This window comes from Amblyomma americanum, chromosome 3, assembly GCF_052857255.1.
Source record: "Amblyomma americanum isolate KBUSLIRL-KWMA chromosome 3, ASM5285725v1, whole genome shotgun sequence".
Taxonomy (NCBI): Eukaryota; Metazoa; Arthropoda; class Arachnida; order Ixodida; family Ixodidae; genus Amblyomma; species Amblyomma americanum.
In genome coordinates this window covers 146,406,897-146,431,057 of record NC_135499.1, presented here as the reverse complement: position 1 = coordinate 146,431,057, position 24,161 = coordinate 146,406,897, and the positions used below count along the sequence as shown (strand labels likewise).

Below are 24,161 nucleotides of genomic sequence, written 5' to 3'. Positions count from 1 at the left end.
CATGCTTTCACAAACTAATTCTCAAATGCACATTACTGAGTGCTATTTCGGCAGTCTCAAACAGCACAGTACTGTGCATTCTGCAGCTATTAACACAATTCCTTAAGTTTCATAAGCCTCATTTCGAACCGCAGTTTAAGCAAAACACGTCGCAGCAGTAATTAAAAGGCAGTGTCAGTCAGTGTTGATACGGAAAGAAAATCAAATGAAACAAGAAATATAGCAACCACATCCTCTCATTTATTGAGACCCAAAAAACATCTGGGGAAAATTGCTATGCGTGGAAATTGAATGATGTAAATCGACGAATTAAATTTTTCTACAGAGGGTGTCAACATGAAGACGATCTCTCTCTTGAAAGGCACTTTGTTTTTGACACGACGAAATTCATGCACTCGGGCTACAAAAATCAAGTTCGACATCAATACAGAAGTTAAGGACAATACCGCATAGTTTGCCAATATAGTCAGCAAACCAAATATGAAAATAACGGCACAGGAAAACACTATGTACACTAAAATACTGCTTCGCGTGGAAGTAGTCACAAACGGACCCCATTTTTTTTCTATTTACATTGTCGTACAAAAATAGGCACCTCTATTAAAAACGAAGACGTGGCCTGTGTAACCAACAGAAGTGACGAAATGTGCGAAGATAGACGAGGAAAAAGATACAAAAAAAGAGATGAACTGTCTCGACATTCTATTGTTATTGCCATTAGAAACTTTGCTTTAACTCACTAGCACAGCAATGTTAGAAAACGTGAAATTTCATCCGAACTTGCTTAGTGGCCTATGTAAAAACACAATTGCAAGGCCAATGACAATATTTCTTGGAGATTTAATTTATTTACTAGCATTAAATAATCAAAAGGAAGGTCAAAGGATAGTAAGTACTCGTGAGAGACAGCTCTGAGACCTGCGGATTCACAACAAGAGACGACTCTCTGCACACCACGCTCACAGGTGGTCATTTCTTACATGGAAGACAGTGAACCCTAGTGACATTTTTTTTTTATTTGACACAAAAGCATTACTCCTTCGACTTGTGTAGCTAGTGGGGTAATGCTAACGAGAACAATAACAAAATAATTCAATGAGAAAGAATGCTTGACGTCTATGAAGTTGACTAAAGACATTAAGATATCAGACTCATAGCAATCCCTAAAAGGGCTAAGGCTTTCAGCATGATGCAAGCAATTTTAAATCTAGCTGAAATTTCAGTACTGTTCTTGCAGATATAGTGAGAAGCAGTGAATGCTAGTGGCTATGCGTCTGAGAATGCAAAATTTGTTATCTATTATTAAAAATAAAACAAAAGAGCACTGCCAAGCGCCTGCTCTCAATCCCGCACTGACAACAGCGAACGAGTGTCGTGTCCATCCGCTTGAAAAACTGAGAGCACCGGAAGCAATGCATTGGAGAGCCAACAACGGTATAGTAAAATTTAAAAAGAAAAAAGTACACATGCGCACACAAAAGGCAACACTTCGTGGTTCACACAAGCACAGTGGAGCAAAATAATTGTAAATGCCTCGTGTTATCGAGTCGGACTCGGGCTAAAAGACAACGCTCGGCCAACCCTTTTCATAAATGCATCGACTGGAACACACAATTTTTCATTCTTGAACACGGCTCTGTCAAGCGGAGTATACAGCAACATCTAAGACATGAGAGAAAAGTGCACCGAAATGATTTGCCTATGCAGCTGCATCGGCACCCACTATGAGAGCAAAACAGAAGAGCATAGGCAATTCACCGTCCTGGGACTATGCCAAAGCGTTGTAGATACATCTAAGGCTGCGGCAATGGCAAATCTGCAGGAAAGGCTTTGGAAGCCATTATTTCTTTTCGTAACCTAACTTCGGTAACATCTAAGACACGAGCAAACAGTGCAGCGAAATGATTTGCCTTTGCAGCTGCATCAGCATCCATTGATAAGAGCAGAACAGAAGAGCATAGTCAATGCATCGTCCTGGGACTATGCCAAAGCGTAGTAGATTCTTCTCACGCGGGTTACATCAAAGACCGTGGCAATGACTTATCTGCAGGAAAGGCTTTGGAAACTGGTGTTTCTTTTCCTAATCCTAGTCTGCCGCATTGTGATGACGCATTTCATGTGTAGGCAAATTTTGTTCGTTCTAAGGTTATATGTTCGCATTTCCGACTCCTATACCCGCTTCGGGTAATACCTTGATGGTATTTCTAACAGGAATACAGCTGCGTCGGGAAGCTGAGTTGCTTTCTGTTGTAACCGCTGACTCGAATGCAACCTACGCTTAACAAAAGGAAAACTTCTCAAAAGCCGTTCCACGGTAAGCAGACAAGGTGAAATTGGTTTCACGTTACGGCAAGTTCACACACACAGACCAAATATGCTACATCTACAAGCGCTTCTGATTCCTGTATTGGAAATGTAAAATTACAATCCCAAGCGATAAACCTGACTTTTACAGCAAGCTTAAGTCTCTAAACTGCAAACCACTGGAGGTAAACCAGTTTTTCTGCCGGCTGGCTCTGTTCGTGAACATAAATGCAAACATTTTCTTCAGTATGTCAGCTCAGTACAGTTAACAAGTAATATAAACCAATTCTGATGTGTAGCGCAGCAAGAGGTGACACCTGCCGGCTAGCACGATTAACAAAGCAAACTAAAACACCTATCTGAGTACTGCGGAATAGTGTTTTTACCTAAACGTATTTTCATCCGCATTAAGTCTTCGATAAGGCACAGAACACGATGACTTATGATTGCACACTCAGATCTCACATACATGTTTTGCACACAAAGAAATGTGGTCACAATCGCGGATTATTATTATATTATAAAAGCAACGAGAGGCGTAAAGTAGTTTCAAACACACCACAACAATACAGCACACAGCGCCAGATGTTCCACTATGAGGCTCAGGCAATGGAACAGGAAAAGGTATACACTCGGTATCCTACGATACTGAACCTCTTTGTTGCTATGCAATATACGGCCTGGCGATCGTTGTCACAGGAGCTAACTCGCCGGTACGGTTATTTTCTTGATGCATGGGTTATTAATGAAAATACTAGACACCAGGAAAGAGTTACAGCAGTGGACATTATCAAAGGACATAACCCCACTACAGGGAGGCACAAACCGCCCCGAACTTTTGTACATAGGCGGACAACAGGTGCGCCCGTATGAATGCGCTAGAGGAAGACGTTCGCGTTCTCTCACTCACAGTTCCAACAAGTACGACCTATCACTATGTGCAAGTCGTCCATGAAAAAAAAGTTATAGTGGAAGATTCATGAGATATAAAGAACTGGGCGAAAATGAGGGAAAAAAGAAAGATACATGCGCAACAACGCTACCTAATGCAATGTACTAGGCGGACAACAAAGCACCGCCGTCTTCGAGGTGCACCACCGCCAGCGGCGGCGGCGGCGGCAGCGACCAGAACGGGAGTGACACGAGTCTATTCAGCTTGGCACGGCTGTCCGGCCGGAGTCATATAACTAGTGAACCGCCCCAACAAAAGTTTCACGTAGACTACACTTCGATGCAACAGTGCCGGTTAGAAAACAACACGCACGCGCACACACGCACAGGAGGACCCAGTGAACCAAGCAGCGAGACTTCGTGGAAACACGCCGCCGGATTGGTCTCCTCCGAAGAACGACGCACACCCGGCCACGTCGCTTGGAGGGAGGAGGCCTGCAGTGCGCGCCACGTATGCGTCCGCGGCGAAGACACCGGAGATGCGCTGAGCCACTAGGAGTAGAAGGTGAGGACGCTGGTCTGGTTGCCCCGGATGAGAAGGAACGGAGGCAGGTCCCTGGTCAGGGTCTCCAGCCACGCCATGTACATAGAGGCCGAGCAGGTGCTCTTGCGAGGCATGGGCAGGGTCCTGGAGGAAGACGAGGCACAACAGTGACGTGAGGCATAGAACGTCACCTCTCGAGAACCTCAAGCACAACCGGCGATTGACAAGCCGGAAACGTTAAAAAACGGGAGGGCGATGAAATTTAGTAACGCCTTCACTATGGCGAATGTCGTCTCATTCTTTTTTTTTTGTCGTTGTCTTGTTCGTGCTTCTTTCAGTGACAACCAAAAATGTTGTGTTGAGTTGGGTTTAGTGGCGCATATGCATCTAGGGCTATCATGCGCCGAGCCCAAATTATAGAAAAACTTGTTTCCTGCAAAATTTTACCAAGAAACTGAAAAAGAAAGACACCTGTGGTGTAAAGGGCCTAGAAAGTTAGTTCGTATTACTTAGAGGTGACTGAGGCCAAGAATTTTAGAAATGGCTAATGTTAAAAGCTTTAAGGATGGTCGGGTAACCTCAGCGGCCATCCTTGGCTGAGCAAGGATCTCGAGGCTGCCAACAAACCCTATAAAGACCTCAGCCTTCTTCTCAAGAATGACAAAGTGGCTGAGGTGTGGTTAAAAAGTGTGTGTTGTAATAAACTGACTATCATTTATCAAGCCCATAGTTTGCTTACATAAGCTCTTTTTTAAAAACTTAAATATACGTGACAAGTCAACAAGCGGATCTTCACCCAAGAGCAACATTGGGACCACCAGAAAGGCTAGGCTGTTCATGAGAAAGCGTGTTGGTGCACAGTGAAGTGTCAATAAATGAAAATCTACACGTCTGCCGCAGGCAATTCACGGAGGTGCCACTTGAATACCGCCATGATTCAGACCGAAAACCAGCAGAGCTGCCGTGCTTATTTTTTTCTTCGTTCCCGATTCCGGCTTCATGGCGATTTCGTGTTTCTGCTTCATTGCATCCTGTACAATGTCACGCACCTTACAGGATTAGCAAATACCATAGCTTCAGCTACGCCTTCCCCCTGACTTATTGCGACAAAAGAAAACTCGTTCCTTTGTCTGCGAATCGGCATTTACAAACCATCATTCATTTGTGATCGCCGGGGCCGGTAACCCTGCCAGCAAGGCCTGTGGAATTGATGAGACCGTTGAATGCATTTTATTTGGGTCTTCTCGGTTAACTCCTTAGACGATGGCCGCGGCGGTCGTCAGCTTCGCTTCCTGAGGGCGGCGCGCTCAGGCGACAGGTAGGGACAGTGCTGCACGCTCCTCGCACACGCCTTTTAAGTTTCACCTTCCTCCCTTCGCCCCGCCGCGGTGGCTCAGTGGTTAGGGCGCTCGACTATTGATCCGGAGTTCCCGGGTTCGAACCCGACCGCGGCGGCTGCGTTTTTATGGAGGAAAAACGCTAAGGCGCCCGTGTGCTGTGCGATGTCAGTGCACGTTGAAGATCCCCAGGTGGTCGAAATTATTCCGGAGCCCTCCACTACGGCACCTCTTTCTTCCTTTCTTCTTGCACTCCCTCGTTTATCCCTTCCCTTACGGCGCAGTTCAGGTGTCCAACGATATATGAGACAGATACTGCGCCATTTCCTTTCCCCGAAAACCAATTATTATTATTATTATTCCTCCCTTCCCTCCTGCCTCACTTATTTCGTCTTCCTTTCTTCCCTGTGCAGTGTGTTCAACCGGAACTTTCTTCCAGCTGAGTTCCCCGCCTTCCTTGTCTTTTCTCTATCTATCTACCTTTTGAGACCAGAGCTTAAAATGTTAATGAGTTAGAGGAATACAAAATTGTGAGCTGAGGAACGGCATGCCTCTAACCTGCCACATCTGATGCACACACGTCCCGAATAGAACAAGGACGGCAGCCTGAGTGGTACGCGTAAGCAACGCATATGTTTATAACAGCATGAAAGCAGTCTCGTGAGATACGAGAAGCGCAAGGCTTTGTCCATATAAACAGGTATTTTGTACATGTTAGATGAAACAGTGGCGTTACTTACATTGCGACCAGAGTGGCATTCTTGGAATGTTTCTGCAGCAGTTCACGGAGACGCAGGTGCCGGTACGTCTGGAACAAAGAAGTGGTATTACTGAATCAGAGGCCACCTTTACCGGGACACGTTCCAAAACAAGCAATTTCGCCCTCCGCAAAGGAAGTAGCAGTTCCCACCTGAGCCGATGTCGACACTAAAGCAATTTCTGGGGACCTTCGTCCGACTAAGCAAAAGGGGAAAATAAGCGAGAAATCGCTTTCTCCGCAGTGCAGCAAGCAAAGGGCAGCTCACTGCCAAATCATCCCTAGCTCTACCGCGGTGACTGAGCATGAGTATCTGTGGCACTCGGCAGCTGAGCGGGTTCGATCACAGGCGTGGCGGCCGCATGACCGATCGAGGCGAAACGCAAAGAAAAAATTACCGTGTTGTGAGATTTCCGTGTGCAGTGACGATGACACCCAGGTAGTCGAAATTAACTCTCCACCATGTCATGCCTCCTAGCACACAGAGTTGTTTTAGCAGCACGCCGAAAAAAATTCAGCAACCTTATTGATAATCTAAACCAGGAGGAGAACAATACATGCGTAAGCTCGGAAGTCCTCAACATCGTCCTCGTTTTCCTTATGAGCCTCCTACACGAGGCTCATTACGCGATCGGATATTTTATATATGAAAACACTCTCCTCTAAAAATAAAAACAGGGGGAGGGGAAAGGCAAGTGAAAAAACAGAACTCGAATTTGTTCAGGGACCAAATCAACCCGTCATTAGTGACATATACAAAAACTCTAGACTATTACACCACGTCGCGCGGTAACGCATTGTGCATCCAGACACTGTGGTCGCGTGACGTCAGTGACACCATTCATCGCAGTGATTTTAGAAACAGAGTTCTCATTAGGTCCAAAAACTCATTAGGGCTTGAAAAATAGAACAATGGTAGCCCATAAGTTTTCGCGCCTTCAGTGAATACTGTATAAATGGCGCACAAAAACGAAGACCAGGGAAGATGTCACCATGAGCGTTTCTGGTATCCTGTCCTCTGGTATTTGCCTTCGTGTACGCTGTTGCTGCAGTATGAATCACAACAAGCTCGTAATGACGCCACTGCGTTAATACGCATTTCCTGCAGACCGTGTTCCAGCAATTTCGTCTCGACAAAAAAAGGCACTCTTAGATCAACAATAGCTTTTAAGGGCGATAGTGTAAGATCGAGCTCGTTGGCATTTTGTTGCGTACCATAAAACGAGAACAAAAGGACACATGAGAGAGCTACCACACACGCCAATGCGCACGCTACGTTGCGGGTTACCTGGCTCACAAGTGCCAACAATCTAAGCTCAACAAAGCTCCTAACCCCCTCCCCTCCTCCCTTCGACTCCTTTTGCACGCGTTCTGTGTCCATGGCAGGTTTCGTTTAAGTGCGAAAGCACTACTTCACGTGGTCAAGCCGGCTCACCGGTTGTGTGGTGCTTGACCTTGAGGGTGGCCTCGGGCAAACCGCAAATAGATAAATATTGCCGCTACTGGGATACGAACCCGCGGCGGCGCGAACAGATCAGCTTCGCTGGCCACTGCACGAGGGCGCTATGCTATCGCCGCAGCCCATCACGCCTCGTGTTGAACTGCTACACACTTCTTCTTCTTCTCCTTAGTAGGCATGGCACATACCCACGCAGGGGGATTGGCCAAGGTTCAGTGGATAATCCCAATGAGGTATTTGCGCGGGGAAAAATAGGCGTGAGAAGACTAAATCAATATAAAAATTGGAACAGTCAAATGAATTAAAGAAATATGAATTACCAGGAATAGAATCGAGCATTTTTGGACATGCGACAAAATTTTGTATACAGCTAACAAGGTAATCGATCAGTTGCACTTATGTAATCATGAAGGTAGCCGCAGACACTGCTTAACGGAAATCCCTTTGCGCTCGCACCGAACGAAAGATTAACTGGAAGAGACAGAGGGAGCCCTAACCTCGAAAGAGAGACCTCCAAATACTGTTTTCTCTGAACTGCGAACCGCCGGCAAGAGAGGAGAAAATGATATATGGTTTCAACTAGCCCACGTGATACACAAAGGTTTGTCGCAGCGAACCCACATTTGCATAAGTACTCTCGACTACTGATCCGGAGTTCCCGGGTTCGAACCCGACCGCGGCGGCTGCGTTTTTATGGAGGAAAAACGCTAAGGCGCCCGTGTGCTGTGCGATGTCAGTGCACGTTAAAGATCCCCAGGTGGTCGAAATTATTCTGGAGCCCTCCACTACGGCACCCATTCCTTCCTTTCTTCTTTCACTCCCTCCCTTATCCCTTCCCTTACGGCGCGATTCAGGTGTCCAACGATATATGAGACAGATACTACGCCATTTCCTTTCCCCAAAAACCAATTATTATTATTATCATAAGTACTCTCGCGCTGTGCATCGCACATCGTCCATCTTCATGATCTAATATTGCTATCAAACTAATGCTCGCGCTTTGAGCTATGTAGCGGTAGTGACAGAGAAGTGTGCGCTGCATGCGCTGGCGTGGACAACGTTGTGGCAGAAACACAGCACAAGAGCAGTCACGCGTTCGCGTTGACAACAATGCTGCAGAAACGCGGCACTGGAGCATAGGACACCCGCGCACATTGAGCAAATTGGCATTGATGAAAAAAGTTGTTAACGCGCATAGCTGGCCCCCTGGGTCAGTGGACACCTCAATCGCGCTTTCGAGTACGTGGCGGTGGTGTCCGCCTGAAAAATCTATGCTTTCGCACAATATTTCGTGATTAGCAATGCTAAACCGCCAGCCGATTTTTTGCCCACGCTACGTTTCATTGCTTGCCACGTCACACAGCAACGATACGCCATGTCGTAATATTTCCTGCGTCTATCTGCTCCCAGCCCACGCCGGAGAAGAACAACGGGCGGCGTGACAAACAGGCCCTGAAGTAGTAGCCCCCCCCCCCCCCCCCCAACTTTTCAGATGGTGTGGGCAAACATGTACAGAGCGTGTAACTTTATTCAATACATACTTTTTTTTTACAAAAACGCTGTAATGGCTACAAAGCACTACATTTAAAGGTGGGTTGTTTAGCCAGCCGGATGTCTTGTTCGTGCATATTCGCACATACTGATTTTTGACCTAACATGTGCTAATTACCTTTCATAATTCTAATTTTCGGCTTGATCTGCACTGAATAAAATGAAGCGCCCTGTGTAAGGACTGGCCGAACCCCAGAATATCAGTTTACAGCTTCGACTTGAGGGATCTGACAAAAGAAAACGCAGAAACACGGGAGTCGCGCTGCAGCAGCACCGACTAAAGGCGACGAAATGAGCTCGCTTCGCTCGAGCGATCCGCTTAATGAAGAGGCGTCGTTGAACAGCAGAGATAGAATAGCATTCTTCAGAAAAAGATCGAAGTACATAGTAGACGTTCCACAAGCCTGCCATTGCACAGGATTCGGAGAAACTGTACGCCGATACCATGTGTGCTTGTTGAAAAATAGAGGTGAAAAAAAAAAAGCCCGCAGTTGCAACGCGCCATAATGGATGGTAGCATGACTCACGAACAGTGCGTTGCACGTAATAACGTTCGCGACTGTATACACGCACGTTTGTTCGTTCGTTCGTCCCCGGGAACAGGTCCAAAGGTCTAAGGTCGAGGAGATGATCGTCTTGTGCAAACTGTCTGCGCGATACGCTACCGCCCCGTGAATTAGTGCGCATTTGCTATCAGATGGACGTACTAGACGAATGAGGTATTTTGTTACGACAAGCTACGTCAATACGGACGCATCCTAACCGCACAGTGTCTCGCAACGCGCTCCTTCGGCATTCGCGTCAGCAGACAAGCCTTTTTCAAAGCGTTCGTCAGCAGTTATCTCGAGAGCGACCTCGGGACAACTTACGCGCATTGTGTCGCGATAAATCGCTAAATGGAAAAAGTATGCGGCTCTCGCCTCACTGTTTTTTTCCACTGTCGGCAACTCAATCAGCATGTCGCTCTGCGCTGTTCCCAACAAGGATGCAATACTTCAGACATGTTGGGACCTTTTCCTAGAGTGAAGAGTGTTTTTTTTTATTATTTCCGCTCCTCGAAAGGAGACGAATTGTGAGAATAATAGCAGGATAAGAGCACAAACATCTACATGTCCCACAGTGATTGTATCTTCCTCTTCACTTCGTCACGGCTTTCATCGAGTTATCAGCGACTTGTATGTCCCTCCAAAAATCTCCGTTATTTTCGTGGCAGACAGCATTTGACAAAAGTAATGAAGGTTTGAAGACAACGCTCATACGTACGTACCACTCAGCTTGGAAAATGAAACAAGCTACTACTGCCAGCAAGTGCCCGTCAAAAAACTAACACTGATCCCCAGGTGGTCGAAATTTTTCCGGAGCCCTCCACTACGGCACCTCTTCTTCTTCTTCTTCTTCTCCTCAAGTAATATGGCACATACCCACGTGGGGGGGATTGGCCAAGGTATAGGGTAGAATGCCAATGAAGCATTTGCGCGGGGAAGGAAACGTCAGAAGACTGAATCAAGATAAAAAAAAAATTGGGAAAAATAAAATGAATTCAAGAGGTATGAGTCATCCGGAATAGAATCAATCTAGCCTTTTTTGGACATGCGAAAGAATTTTGTGTATAGCTAACAAGATAATCGATTAGTTGCACTTATGTAATCGTGAAGGTAGCCGCATACACTGCTTAACGGGAATCCCTTGGCACTCGCACCGAACGATAGAAGAACTGTAAGAGACAGAGGCAGTCCTAGTCTCGAAAGAGGAACCTCCAGATATTGCTTTCTCTGAACCGCGAACCGCCGGCAAGAGAGGAGAAAATGATCGATTGATTCAACTTGCCCACATGATACACAAAGGTTTGTCGCAGCGAACCCGCACCTGCATAAGTACAAGTTTAAGTGAGGTATTCTACATCGCAGGAGCGTCATGGACACTTCACAAAGCCTTGACTTACACCACCGGATATTCCATGGGTACTTTAGGTGTTGAAAGTCCACGGTATTCAGCAACGGATCACTCAAAGTGGCTGAAATATGTTGAAACCGCTGGAAACGTGAAGCTGCTAACAGAATGAGGTGAGGGACGGGATATATTACAGGTGCGCTGAGAGCTGACCTTGCCAATAAATCAGCCACCTCGTTAAAATAGACGCCTGAATGCCCAGGTACCCAGACCAAACGGATCTCGCGCACTGTGCTCGGAACAAAAAACCTAAGTGAACGAGTCAAGAAAGATTTTTCCGAATTTTGGAGAGAGACAATAACTGAAAGGCAGTCTGTGAGAATAAGAACCCGTGCGACATGTCTGGGAATTTTGAGAAGAGCCAAACCAATGGCCAAAAACTCTGCGAAGAATATAGGAGTATAATCAGGGATACGAACGGAGTAGCTCCAATCTAGATCCTGCGAATATATGCCAATCGCCGCCTTCTCAAAGCTGCCGGAGGCATCAGTGGAGAGAACAGTATGATGTGGAAAATTCTGTAGGTGTTCAGAAAGAAGACCATTTAGGGTATGTGCGGGCATATGCTTCGCATGGGACGGGAAAATAAAGTCGTAATAGAAGACGGGATCAGCCTGCGTGTCAGCAACTCGTTGCAAGGAGATCAGATCAACCTGAAGCGGAGCTAACAGATTCTGCGTGAACCTAACTTGCGGAAGCTGATAACGTGGCCAGTGATTAGTCAAAAAAAGGTGTGGTTGGGATACAAAAATTGGAATACTAACGCCTGGGGCCGGGTCAAAAGACTTGAGGAAAGTACGCACTGTTAGAAGTTGGAAGCGGGAATAGAGGTTGGGGATACGCGCTTCCAGATAAAGGACAGCGTTGGAAGCTGATTTTGGGAGCCCGAGGCATAGCCGTAGGGCACGCCTTTCCAGTAAGGCTAATGGCTGCAGCTTGTAGTTCGCGCTACCAGAGAACAAGGGGCAACCAAATTCCAGAATCGGTCTCATATAAGCCTTATAGAGCAACAGTAGCGTGTCACGACGCATGCCAAACTTTTTATTGCCAACTCGGGTCAAACGGCCCAGTGCACGTTCCCCTTTAATAACATTATTCTTAATATGGTGTCGCCAGTCCAAATTTTGGTCATAAGTAACACCTAGGTATTTAACCGACTCCACCTGCGGAATTGGAGTGGAGCGGTAGGCTAGCGAGATGTACATAGGAGCGTCGGGTGGAAATACCAGCACGCCGCATTTGCTGACATTAAGTGATAAATTGATTTGGTCCAACCAGACTTCAAGAGCATTCAGATATGCCTGCAAATACCCGTAGAGCACATGAATATCATTTGCTGATGCGAAAAAAGCTATATCATCTGCGTATACATAAACTGTAACGTTAGGATGAATGGGGATGTCCCGAACTAATATGTTGAAAAGCAGCGGAGAAAGAACAGAGCCTTGCGGCACACCTCTTGATTGACCATAGGTATTAGAACAAAAAGATCCGTCTGTACAGAAGAAAAATCTATCTTTTAGAAATTCACAAATCCAGGCGTAGAGGTAATGCGGTGGTTGTAGTTGAGCAAGCTTGTTAATGAGGACTGTGTGCTCCACGCTGTCATAGGCCTTCGCAACGTCAAGCGTCACCAAGGCCGAAACTTCTCTCTGGCGCATTGAGAGTCGTATTCGGCTCTCGAGATCCACATGTGTGGACCATATGGAACAACCGCGACGAAAGCCAATCTGTGCGGGGCTGAGGCCGTTAATGTGATGAACATGCTTTGTGAGGCGACTGTGTACTACTCTTTCTATTAGCTTTACTAAATTTGAGGTTAAAGCAATCGGCCGAATATTGTCTAATTGAAATCCATTGTCTGCATTTTTTAAAAGTAAAATTATTTTCGCAATTTTCCAACTGTGAGGAATCCAAGAGGTTTCCAATGACGCATTTACAATATCTAGAAGGTGAGTTGGAAAGTCGTGCGCTAAAATCTTTAACATGCCCACAGTAATCCCGTCAGATCCCGGAGCAGCAGAGTGCATCGAGGAAACAATTTGCAGGAGCTCCGACACGTCGACCTCAGGATAGTCCGAGCTGGGGGTGAGAGTGTGCAAAGGTTCTGCTTTCTGTACCTGGAAACGTAAGGCCAGCCCCTGCGCGATGCGTTCAAGGTTTTGCTTAGCCTCCTGCGGAGACATTACCATTGACCTTATGCGATTGGAGGCCGGAGAGCTGTTATTCTGCGCCATGAATCTATAGAGAGCCTTCTTATTCTGGGGTTTTGAGAGATACGTGTTTAAATTTTGATTATAATCCTCCTTTGCCTCTTTAACAGTTCTTTTGAAACATGCAGAGAAGAACTTATAATTTATCCAATTAGCTGGGCTCTGATTATAGGAAAGGCTTTTCCAGGCTGCTTTTCTACGACGATAAGCTTTCTCACACTCCTCCGTCCACCAAGGAGACGGCTGTCTGGCAGGAGCAGTAGTGCACACCGAGAATACAGAACTCTCAGCAGCATCTTGCAGAAAGGTAATTGTCCGCTGAGCTCTTTGTGCTCGACCTGAGCTAACTATGGAGGGGAGTGAGGCAGATATCAATTTTTTGTACATAATGTGGTTTAGAAATTTCATGGTTGCACCACCTTTTCTGATAGGCGAGGATATAATAGAAAAGGTTATTGGAAAGTGGTCACTAGATGTACCTGATTCTTCAGTTGACCATGCAGATACGCCAACCCCACGAGATGCTAATGTTAAATCTATGATCGAACGGGATCCTCCACGCATAAAGGTTACTGCTCCGGAATTACAGCAGCGCACTGCATTCATTGACATCCAGGACCACAGAAGCTGGCCGCAGGAGTCAGAGCGACTATCCCAGGCACTGTGGTGCGAATTAAAATCTCCTGCGATGACTGTGCTGTTTGCGCCGCTCAGTAAGGTGTCCAAACAGTCTGTCCTGTGAACACCGATTGGGAAGTACACGTTAGCAATAGTGACTTTGGCGCACTGTGGAAGGGAGATTTCAACCGCCAACAACTCACAGTCAGGGCGCATAACTGTCTGCGAGATTGATGCCCGGTGACATATTTTCGTAGAGATCATAGTTATTAACCCACCACCCCTGCCATTAACACGATCTACCCTGAAAACACGAAATTTTTTAAATGTGAATGATTTAAGTGGAGAGAGCCACGTTTCTTGTAAAATCACAATATCTGGATTATGTTTATGAACAAGTAATTCAAGATCCGGGAAAGAAGAAAGTACGGAGCGACAATTCCACTGCATAACTTTTAGACCCGCCATGATTATCGACTGGTTAAAGAGGCATCAACAGCCTCCTTCAGCACATCAGTCTGGGGAATTAATTTGGGGGGTCCTTTCTTTGCTTTGACTTGCGGAACAGCTGACTTCGAGGGTGAGGAAGAAGCTCGATGCTTCTGGGAAGTGGTGAGCATTTCAACGTCCATGCTACAAGGATCTACGTGAGCGACACTGTCAGGAGCGCTGTTGGCAGGCGGTACTTGGGGCACGGTAGGAGGAGACATGGAATGACTCTTACTAGCAGTACTCGGGAGTGATGCCGGCGTAGCCGCCGAAACATGTGATTCAGTAGGCAGAGATTGGTCAGCAACAAGTTGAGATAGAGCCTCGGTGAAACTGCCCAGCATTCGCTCGACCACCACAGAAAGAGCCTGTTCTACTGAGGACACTATTGAAGTAGTCAAACTTGACTGTATATCAGCAACAGAGCTTCGCGCACGGCTGGCATATGTATTATCCCTCCGATCCAGAAGTGCATAAGCATCTGCTCTCGAACATCGTTTCGCTTGAATGATATCAAGCAGGCTTTGTTCGTCGGCTCGTTTCGAGCAGTTGACATCATCAGCTGAGTGGTTGCTCTTGCATAGGCAACACTGGGGCTGATCAGAGGCGCAGCTTTCATCTGAATGCCCTTCTCCACAAACCCGGCAGCGGGTCGCCGACTTACACGCTTTACCACTGTGACCGAAACGCCAACAGTTGTTGCACTGAAGAGGACGGGGCTGCAGAGGGTCCACACGATACACTATCGGCCAAACCTTGAGTTCAGAAGGACAGGAGGAACCAGCAAACGTAGTGATAACTGACTCTGTCGCAACACGCACACCATTGAATTCTCTACTGCACCGGTAGACAGAAAGAACCCCCACACCTGCATCCTGAAACTCCTCCAGTATATCCTGCGGGGAAGATGCTGGGTCCACGCCACGAACAATACCTTTGGAACATGCGAGCTGTTCCGGGATGAAGGCTTTAACCGCTAAGGACTGAAATATTTTGCACTGGAGCAGGTCTGTGACACAATCAATGTCAGCGGACCTGCAAACAATGCCTCTCCGGCCGAACGGTCGCACCTCAGAGATCTGGAGGTAGTGGGTAGTGAGAGATCTTAGCTCCTGCTGAAGGACCTTGGGGCGTTTCATCTTGATCGTTCCCTCACCGATCGGCACGAGAGCCACAGGGATGATGTCAATTCCATTTTTACGAAAATTTTCTAGCGGCAAGCTTTGGGTGGGCAAGCTGGCAAACCAGGTTGCCGTCCCTCCACCCGGGGAGGTCAGCGACATACCTGAGCCAAACGCACCCTCAAATGCACATTAACCTGGCCTACAGACCTAACCTGAGACCTGGCCAAATCCCCCACACAGAACGGCCTCACCAGAGATGACCACGTAGGCACCACCAGGACACCACAGTTGAGCTCGAAGCCAAGCACCAGCAAGAACACGTCAGCACCGTCCAACACTCCTCTTTTTTTTCTCTCTCTCTTCCTTTCTTCTTCTTTCACTCCCTCCTTTCTACCTTCCCTTACGGCGCGGTTCAGGTGTCCCCCGATATATGAGACAGATACTGCGCCATTTCCTTTCCCCTAAAAACCGATATTATTATTATTATTATTATTATTATTATTATTATTATTATTATTATTATTATTATTATTATTATTATTATTATTACAATAAGGGTAAGTTTCATCGTGGTCACATGGTAACTGTTTTGGTCAACTTGACCTTCACTGCAGACAGACGCGTCATTGACAAAACTAAGTAGCAAAAGCTAACGCTCTTAAAAACCTAACGGCGTCACCATGCCGAGATCACATCATCACATGGCCGGAAGCTGACTATGCCTGCATCCACGAATCCATGTAGGAATAAACAGAAGAGACACAGATATACACTGACTGCCAACTAACATAGGTTTTCTTTTTCTGAAGCAGAGTTGCATGTAGCCTAGAAAGAGACGGTTAATGAAGAAATAAGAAAAATGTGAAAAAAAAAAGATTGGAACAAGTCCTCCTTTCTTACACATCACTTTTAACTGTGACGCAGCTGTGGAGTAATGTACGATACTGTTATGAACATACTGATGGGAATGGTGTAACTTTCTGATGAGTAGCCAGATATTGCTTTTAAACTTTGCCCAGAGCTCGCATGGACTAGTTAAGCCTGCCATAGAAAGCAAACGGGAATCGTTTTTAACAACAAATTGCACAAGACTACGAGCGTCCCGAGAAGATTCTGCCGATATATTGATTTTTATGGCGCAATCTTATAATAAACCGACAAAACAGCGTTCAGAAACGACTTGCCGTTGAAAAAAAAAATGCGCTTGTAAAGAATTTCGGGCATGAAGGCAATAAAAATCAAACATCGAGAAAAAAAACAAGAAAGCATTTTTCTTTAAAAATGGTGGAAAGACTCCCGTCAGCTACCTCGATCCTTTTGTTCCTTCTTTCATCTTCCCGTTTCTTTAAAGGGACTATGAAACGAATAAAAAAGTCACTTGTAAATGTTTTCAATGCTTAGAAATGATGCTAAGAAGCATTCACACCAAGTATCAGTCTTCAGAACTGAGCCGGCAATTTATTCTGAACTTTTAAAAACCGTGTTTTTTTTTTTAATTGGCGGGCCGATTGGTGTGCTCGTAGTGATCGATATTGGAACTAAAATAGTGGAAGAAAGACGTCACACTACCCATGACGTCGCCAGGCCACCACACGCTCTCATTCGCTGGAGCCACGGCAGCCACGACGTCACGGGCACACTTCCGGTAGCCGTGAAAATCGTCTGCTCGTGCCGCCGCGCGACCCTCTCCAGCAAGCGCGAACCAGGACATTGCCTTCGCGCATATGGTTTCAATTTTCCTCTGCCGCCTCCTCCTGTCGGGAGTTCCGGAGCCCCTCGCACGGCTCTTCGTGCGCACGCATAGGGCTCGATGCCCATCGCGGCCGTAAAAGCGAGCAGTCGCACCTCGAGGTCCGGGTTTATTACTGCTAATTACCACAGATGACAAGCAAAGAAACCAGACGCGCGCCGCAATCTAGGAAGGCGAAGAGACCGGAGAGATGCCGCCACGCCGCCGACGCTGCTGCTGGGGGGCTAGGAGCGATAACCGGAAGTTTCAAAATAAACGCAGAGCCGACCACAGGACCACCCCACTTCGAAGAAGTGGAGACCGGCCCTCCTCCCCCTCCCCCACCTCCACCCCCATGAAGCCCCTCATTTCTGCCGCAAGGCTAGGCCTATTTTATGCAGAAATAAAGACGTTAAAAAACAAAAAAAAAAACGTCAGCGGATGACGTGTTCATGGGCAGGGCCCAGTCCCAGATATGTTTTCTTTATTTTTTTTTTCTGGTGCTCCTCGTGTACGAGTTGAGGGGGAGAGCAGGAGCGTAATTTTTAATCGTCTATATCTTCGCTGTTGTTGATGCTAGCTCAAAAATTCTTGCACTGGGGTGATGAGCGATCGGATGCCTATCTCTCGTCTGCTTTACGTAATCTCAATTAATTTATTGCATAGTCCCTTGAAGCTGCATGTATTTCTGCGGTGTAGGAAGAACACAACTTTAGGTGGCAGCCCTTGTATTTGTCCCTTCTCTTCGTCCCTGTAGCGCACTTGTGTTTGGCAAGCCCGTATCGTTTCCAAAGCCGTTGAGGATCTAGCGGTAGTTTTGAACCGCGACTTCACGGAGGTTTGGTCAATGTGTGCGTAGTAACAGGATCGAACCCGGGACCTCAAGAATACGAGAGGGATGCTCTACCACTAGGCAATCACTGCGCGTTGTTTGTGCGTGTGTACGTGTGCGCAAAGCCGTGAAAGCATCTCTCCCTCTTTGAGCGAATACAGTACTGCTATATCGCTCACCATTTCTGGCACGTTGGCGATGAAAAAGGGGCGGATTTCTGTTTTTCCTCACCCGACCTTGTCCATCTTTGCTCATGTTGTTTTCGTCCTCAAGAATTGCGGCGGAAAACATGACCAATCAATAAAAATTTGTGGAACACTGCGCAGTTATCAATCTGCTCCTGAGGTCCTAAAAGCTGATAAATTTTCCCGGGTTTCAGGCACATCCGGATGCGATCTTTTCGAGGGAATGTCGAACCACACTGAGGACCCCCATTTTTGCGAATCGAAAGCGGGACGCCCCGCATAAACGGTCAGCGAATTCCTTCGCTAAAAGCCACAGAACGGGCCGCGAGGGTCGCAAGTTGCGCGACGAGCCGGAGAACGCCCGCAAAGTAACCAGCGTCCAATCTTATCTCTCCCTGCTGGACTGCCGCGCTGGGTCCAGCAGTGCCGAGCCGATAAAGAAGCTCTCAATCGGTCAACGCTCAGCCCCGTGGCATTCTTCGAGCCGCCTCAACTCTGTGCGCACGCACACACAACACGGTCGCGTGCCAGCAGGAGTTGCGTGCAAAGCGATCACATCCTGTGTTACTGGGGGGAGGGGGGGGGGGGAGTAGAACCCAACAGCATCTCTAGAGATAAGCGAGCATCTCTGGAGATAAGAGAGAATGGGGGTACGCGTCTTGCGAGGCAAACGAAAGGCACCTGAATGAAAAGAGCCACATGAGTTCATAAAGGTATACAAGGGTATTTAAAGGTGCATATAGTAGCGGAAAGGTCCTTATATTTCCTTAAAGGTAGCGCCTAACAGGCATACATGTATGTGCAGGGTCATATAGGCGCCTTCCTGCGGGCATACAGGTATGTAGAGATCGCTATAGGAGCCGCCCAGTAAGCATACAGTTATGTACAGGTTCCAATTTCTGTTTCTGATTTTGCCAAAGTCAGGCGGTTTTTCGTTCCGGTGTAGACGGTTAGAATGGACGCAGCTATTTCAGAAAATGCCAGAGTGTGAACAAAGAGCTTCCTCGTCTATATGTTGCCTATCGAAGCTTACATTTACAGTGCACTTCGTGGCTGATAATCCAGACTGCGAGCGAACGCACAATTGGTCGTCCACAGAGGCAACATTTCGATTGATTGAACGGTTACTTAATCGAGTAATAAATTTCAGCATATCCGCAATTCGTGGCATATCAGGCGGAATCTTCAAGCGAGTGGTGACCAGACATCTAATTTGATAATTAGTTGACAGGCTACGAACTGGCAGCTGTCGCAATGGTAGATAGCTTTCTCGTCTCCTCGCGGACTGGTGTGCACCCATTCTGGTGGGATGATTAAGTAACGACTCGTTTAGTTTCACTGCAATGGTACGTTTCTCGACTGCGTCAGTCAATGGTTGTGGATCATCGAGCGCTCGACTGCCACGCCGTCGATGTACAGACGTGGAGTCCTCACCTTGTCCTTGAGCGCGAGCATCTCGGAGTCGGAGATCTCCAGCGGATCGTGCTCTACCTCGCAGTCGTCCGTCCGGCGCCACTTGCGGATGAGCTCCTCGAACTCGCGCTTGCTGCGAGCAGAGAGCACAGAAAACAGTTGCAGTGCGTGAGACTGTGCGGTGGAAGTTCTGCCGAACACGAGAAAGTATTTAGGGCCTTTATCACGCACAAGTAAACATTGGTAATATTGTGTCTGCGCAAGGGCAAACATCCATACTGCTTTGCTTTCGCGGATCCAGGGAACAGGAGATTACCTTTACGAATCGCGCAAGCAAAACAAGCTTCGCGACTGCATTTTCGCGGTATGCGGAAGAACAGCTTGACTGACAGTTCTCCCTGCAGGATGACCACGGCAAGCTTCTCGGCACTGAGCAAGAGAAGGCACTCCACCTGGATTCGGCCGGAGGCCGCACGATGTCTGGAATAACCGTGACGTCCGAGTATTCGATGCGGAACTTGCTCAGCAGTGACGCCATGCTGCGGAAGAAACAGGCACAGAAGTCGCACGTTTAGACCACTCCACCAACGAGCCAACGCAGAAAAAAGAAAGGTATGAGCAGTCGCCTAGTCATTTCATCGCGTACCAGCATGACACAAGAGTTACAACGAGGCTTGCTGCTAGACAGGAACGAGGGTAACGCACTGCACTGGCTGCGACTCACTTTCGCTGTTCCCGGTCGAGCTCTTCCTTCTTGTTGGCCAGCGAGAAGACGCGAAGCTTGCACCCGCTCCAGTTGTTGCGTGTGGTCAACAGGTAGGGAATGAGCATCGTCAGGCCTGAGCCCGAAAAATACCGGAAGAGAACATAGTGTGAGTAGATCAGGAAGATGCCAGCGTGTGCAGCGATATATTCGCAGCGAACCACGCCAGATGCACTGGCAGTTCGCTCCAAACACCCTTTTGCATTGGCCACTTTCATCCTGGTACTCTGTCTAACGCTCGCTACTAACACCATCGCCAGTCCATTTATGTCTGATGAAGAACGTTACTGTCGTCAGCCCAGTTATTTTCAGGAGAAAGGCTTCTCTTAGTATCTCACCTGAATGAGTGAGTTCATCTTATGATTGTATAGAGCTTAAGTCTGCAGTGAAGCTCCGCCCACATTCATGACCGCCACAACAAAATCCCTCTTTGACAAGAAAAGAGATCCTTATCAAAGCTTTTCTCGTTACCTGAACGAGAAGTTCATCACAAGATAAAATTACAAGGGAAAGAATGTTGAGGCCTGCGGCTCGTTTAAAGCTCTCAAACATAAAAAAGCTGATTTAGTTTACTCTTGTTATTGATCAGCAGAGTAATGCCGCCCCCTTAGCTGCGGGAGAAGGTTCATTGTTGCCGAGTGCATTTATATTTCAAAGTTGTGTCCCACTACTGTCGTCGCTTCCGTTCGAACCCTCTCCGTCCGATCATTGGACCACCGGTTAACTGTTCTGCTCATCACTTTTCCTGCCCAAGGAGATTTCTCTCTTCTAGATTCCCGGATGAGATATCGTGAACTATCGTTTGCTCTCCGACAATGCAAGCGCTCAAATGGTTTCAAAGGTTTCTTTCAGGGAGCAAATTTCCCGGGTGGTTCAGCCTTGAAAGTGAAGTTTGTACTTCCAGAGGAGAAGACTCGTTAAGCGGCAACTCGATGCACACATCCTAGGCGTACGGCGGAGCGCCTACGCGCCCAGCGCCGCTCCGCGACGGGCGTCGAAAAAAGACATCCACCTCCATGCTCCCTGTGCTGGCGCGTTCCCCCTCTCAAGCCGACCGAAGGAATTTCAAGCGTGAAGAAAGGGGATTTGGAGGGCGCTGAAAGGACAACTTAAACCGCGAAGAAAAGTTCCAAGAACCTGAAAGAGCTTCAAGCCATAGAGAAAAGAGTCCCCAAGAGCCCCGCGGTCCTCCTATTGTTGTAAACCGGACGCCGCTTCCGATGCGTGCGCTAGCAAGCGCGCTCAGGCGCGGATATCTTACCACGGCCGGTCTCTAGGAGAGCGCGCGCGCCCCTCCTCGAGACCGGCCGTGATCTGACATGGACAGATATCTGCCCCTGCTCGCGCCTGCGCGCGCGTCACGCTTTGCGCATGCGCAGACAGGATCCAGCGTACGCCCGTGCGCGTAGGCGCTCCGCCGGTATGCGTAGGATGTGTCCATCGAGTTTAGGTTTAAGCTCTGGCCCGTCAAGTCCAGCATGTACTCTCAGCCGCCGTAGTTTTCGTCGAGCCATAGCTGCCCAGGCAACGAGAGCTCACGACTTAAAGAGCTTGTTGCCGCGTGAGGCTCACCCACGTGTCTGATTCTAACGAGTGTATCTGTGACAACTCGAACTGCGCTAAATTTTCCAACAGTACACCAAACACGATGCCAGCGTACGTATCACTTCGTCTTCAGGAAAGAGTAACAGAAACTATTTTATTTGCACGGCAAACCTCCAAGGGTCGCCTAAAGTATGCAGGAAGTGATGCACCGGTGGGATCCGGAAATTCAGATCACAGCTGGTCAGCTAGACCTCCCAGCGGGGTTGGGGTTAGATTTATGGAGGAAAGGGAGGAAGATATGGTGGGTTCTAAAGCGTAAGGCTACATTCCTTATCCCAATAGCGCGGGCGCGAACTCACACTGCACAGCAGTGGTAAATAACCCTCTGGCTGCGCGCTCAACAAAGAAAAGTTCGCGGCACTCGAGCTAAAAAGGCAAGGTCACCGAGACGACAGATTCCTAACACAACACTAAAGTGCGAGAGAATCTGGCAGCTAGCGCGAAACAGGAAGTATTGAGAACAAAATACACGCGGAGTTCGAACAAAAATGAACCCCAGGGCTTCCGGGCGGGATAGGGGGGAGAGGGCGGAAGACCTTTCAAGGTTGCTGGCACCTTTGCGGATGGAAGAAGCGTCGGAGCGTTTGTCGTCACATGACGGGCAGGCGTAACAAATACAAATGGAAGCAGGAAGAATGGCGAAACTTTCGGCTGGCGTCACCCCACGCTACGCAAGCACACTGGGCGTTTTTTTTGCATGACGCCATGGCGACCAATGACGCCATTGTGGAGCGCGCGTCACTCGGGTCCCTCGCCTCCGCGCACGCAGAAATAATGGTCCTCTACTTTTAGCGTGGCGTGTCGAGTGCCGAAATAAGAGTTCCGGCAAGAGCGGAAGACGTCAACTTTCGCGTTGGCGCTTTGTTCACCGCCTCCGCCGCTGCACGTGTCGGTGTGGGCTTCACGCATTGCAGTTCTGCGCGCGGCGATATTTTTTGAAACACTGAAGTGCAGATTCCGCGTCAAAAGACCGTTTAAACCATTGCTCTTGGTAGAGCTACCAGAGTGACGTACTTCATCCGCATTATATCGCTACTTATAGCAGCACATCGGAAGCTACGAGCCCAGACGTTGGCTGTCACACTTGTATAGTTAGCTGAAAAGCGCTTGACAGTAGCGGACTTGTGGAAGCCTGCGCCTCGCGCACCTGACTTCAACTCAACTGCAAGAAGTGATTAGCGTGCATCCGTGGGCTCATTCCACTGCTTCTAAGGCTCACTCTAAAATTCTCCCTACACCCTAAACAGAAAGGAGTAAAAAGAGGGTAAGCTGACCTCAAGTGCACTCCCTTTCATAAAAGGGAGTGCGCTGAAAGACAGCCTACTCGCTTTTACTCCCATTTAATTAGGCGTATTTGCGCTTGGAGTGCACATTGGGTCGCGCTGCAGAGAGTAAAGGGTTTTAGCATAGCGGAGACAAACTACCGTAGGCGTGTACTTGGATTACCATACACTGGCTACGCATGCGCAGTGTCCCCACCTGGTCCCGTCACTTCCTCTGCGCGTGCGCATGAGGCGTCCGGTAAACAGATGTACTTATACGCTGTGCTAAATGCCTCTATTCATAAACAGCCGTCGGTCGGTTGTGTATGAACGTTGCCCACACGATTACTTCTACCCTCATCGACTCAAGAATATAGCGACACGTGAGGCCACCTCACAGGCCTGCTTCAAAAGGATTCTCTTCACGGCTCCGCATAAAGGCACTTTTCTTGTAAACGGCTAGAAACAATCCAGCGTACTTCGCAGTGCATAGGGTGAGAACAGGAACGCTGCAGCAGATTTCTTCTGTCAGTGCTGCATCTTTCTGAACTTTTTTACGAGGCGACTGAAAAACCAACCAACTTTAGTTCAGTTTTCAGTCCAGCTGCGATCGCTCGGCCCAACTACGAAAAACATATCGCGATAGTAGCTTTGCCTTCGCTCGCAGAGTCACACTATGCTCTCCCTCACAATTTGCTCGCAGCAGACTGGAACACACAAGAAACAGGCGACAGCTTCCAGATCAGCGTGGCTGGCTCGTGAGAGCTGCGCAAGCAGCGCACTTGCGAGAGTGAGCATAGATAGGTAACGTCTAGTACCAGGGCGCGCCCGCAGGGATGATGTTAAAGGGACTATGCAATAAATTGAGATTACGTAAAGCAGACGAGGGATACGCATTTCATCACTCGTCCTCCCAACGCAAGAATTTTTAAGCTAGCATCAATAACACCGAAGATATAGACGATTAAAAATTACGCTCCTCCTTTCCCCCCTCAACCCGTACACGCGGGGCACCAGACAAAAATAAAGAAAACAGCTCTGGGACTGGGCCCCGCCCATGAATACGTCATCCGCTGACGTTCCTTTTGCAACTTCCGGTTGTCGCTCCTAGCCCCCCAGCAGCAGCGTCGGCGGC

General features: G+C 47.9%; 1 protein-coding gene across 2 annotated transcripts in view; it reads right to left on the bottom strand.

The window, feature by feature from the left end:
- Positions 1 to 218: 218 nt before the first annotated feature.
- Positions 219 to 24,161, bottom strand: part of Ncc69 (sodium chloride cotransporter 69) — a 133,989-nt gene continuing 110,046 nt past the window's right edge. The window contains exons 19-24 of one of the 2 annotated variants that reach the window (XR_013313337.1): positions 20,121 to 20,235; positions 19,849 to 19,935; positions 19,418 to 19,529; positions 5,817 to 5,884; positions 1,982 to 3,883; positions 219 to 1,768 (exon numbers count right to left, since the gene is read on the bottom strand). Coding sequence is in view for 1 of the 2 variants with exons in the window: in XM_077658205.1 (XP_077514331.1) it covers positions 3,748 to 3,883; positions 5,817 to 5,884; positions 19,418 to 19,529; positions 19,849 to 19,935; positions 20,121 to 20,235 (518 nt within the window). In the remaining variant the exon portion in view is untranslated. Of the gene's footprint in view, positions 3,884 to 5,816; positions 5,885 to 19,417; positions 19,530 to 19,848; positions 19,936 to 20,120; positions 20,236 to 24,161 lie in introns of both variants that reach the window. The other variant, XM_077658205.1, reaches the window with a different exon arrangement.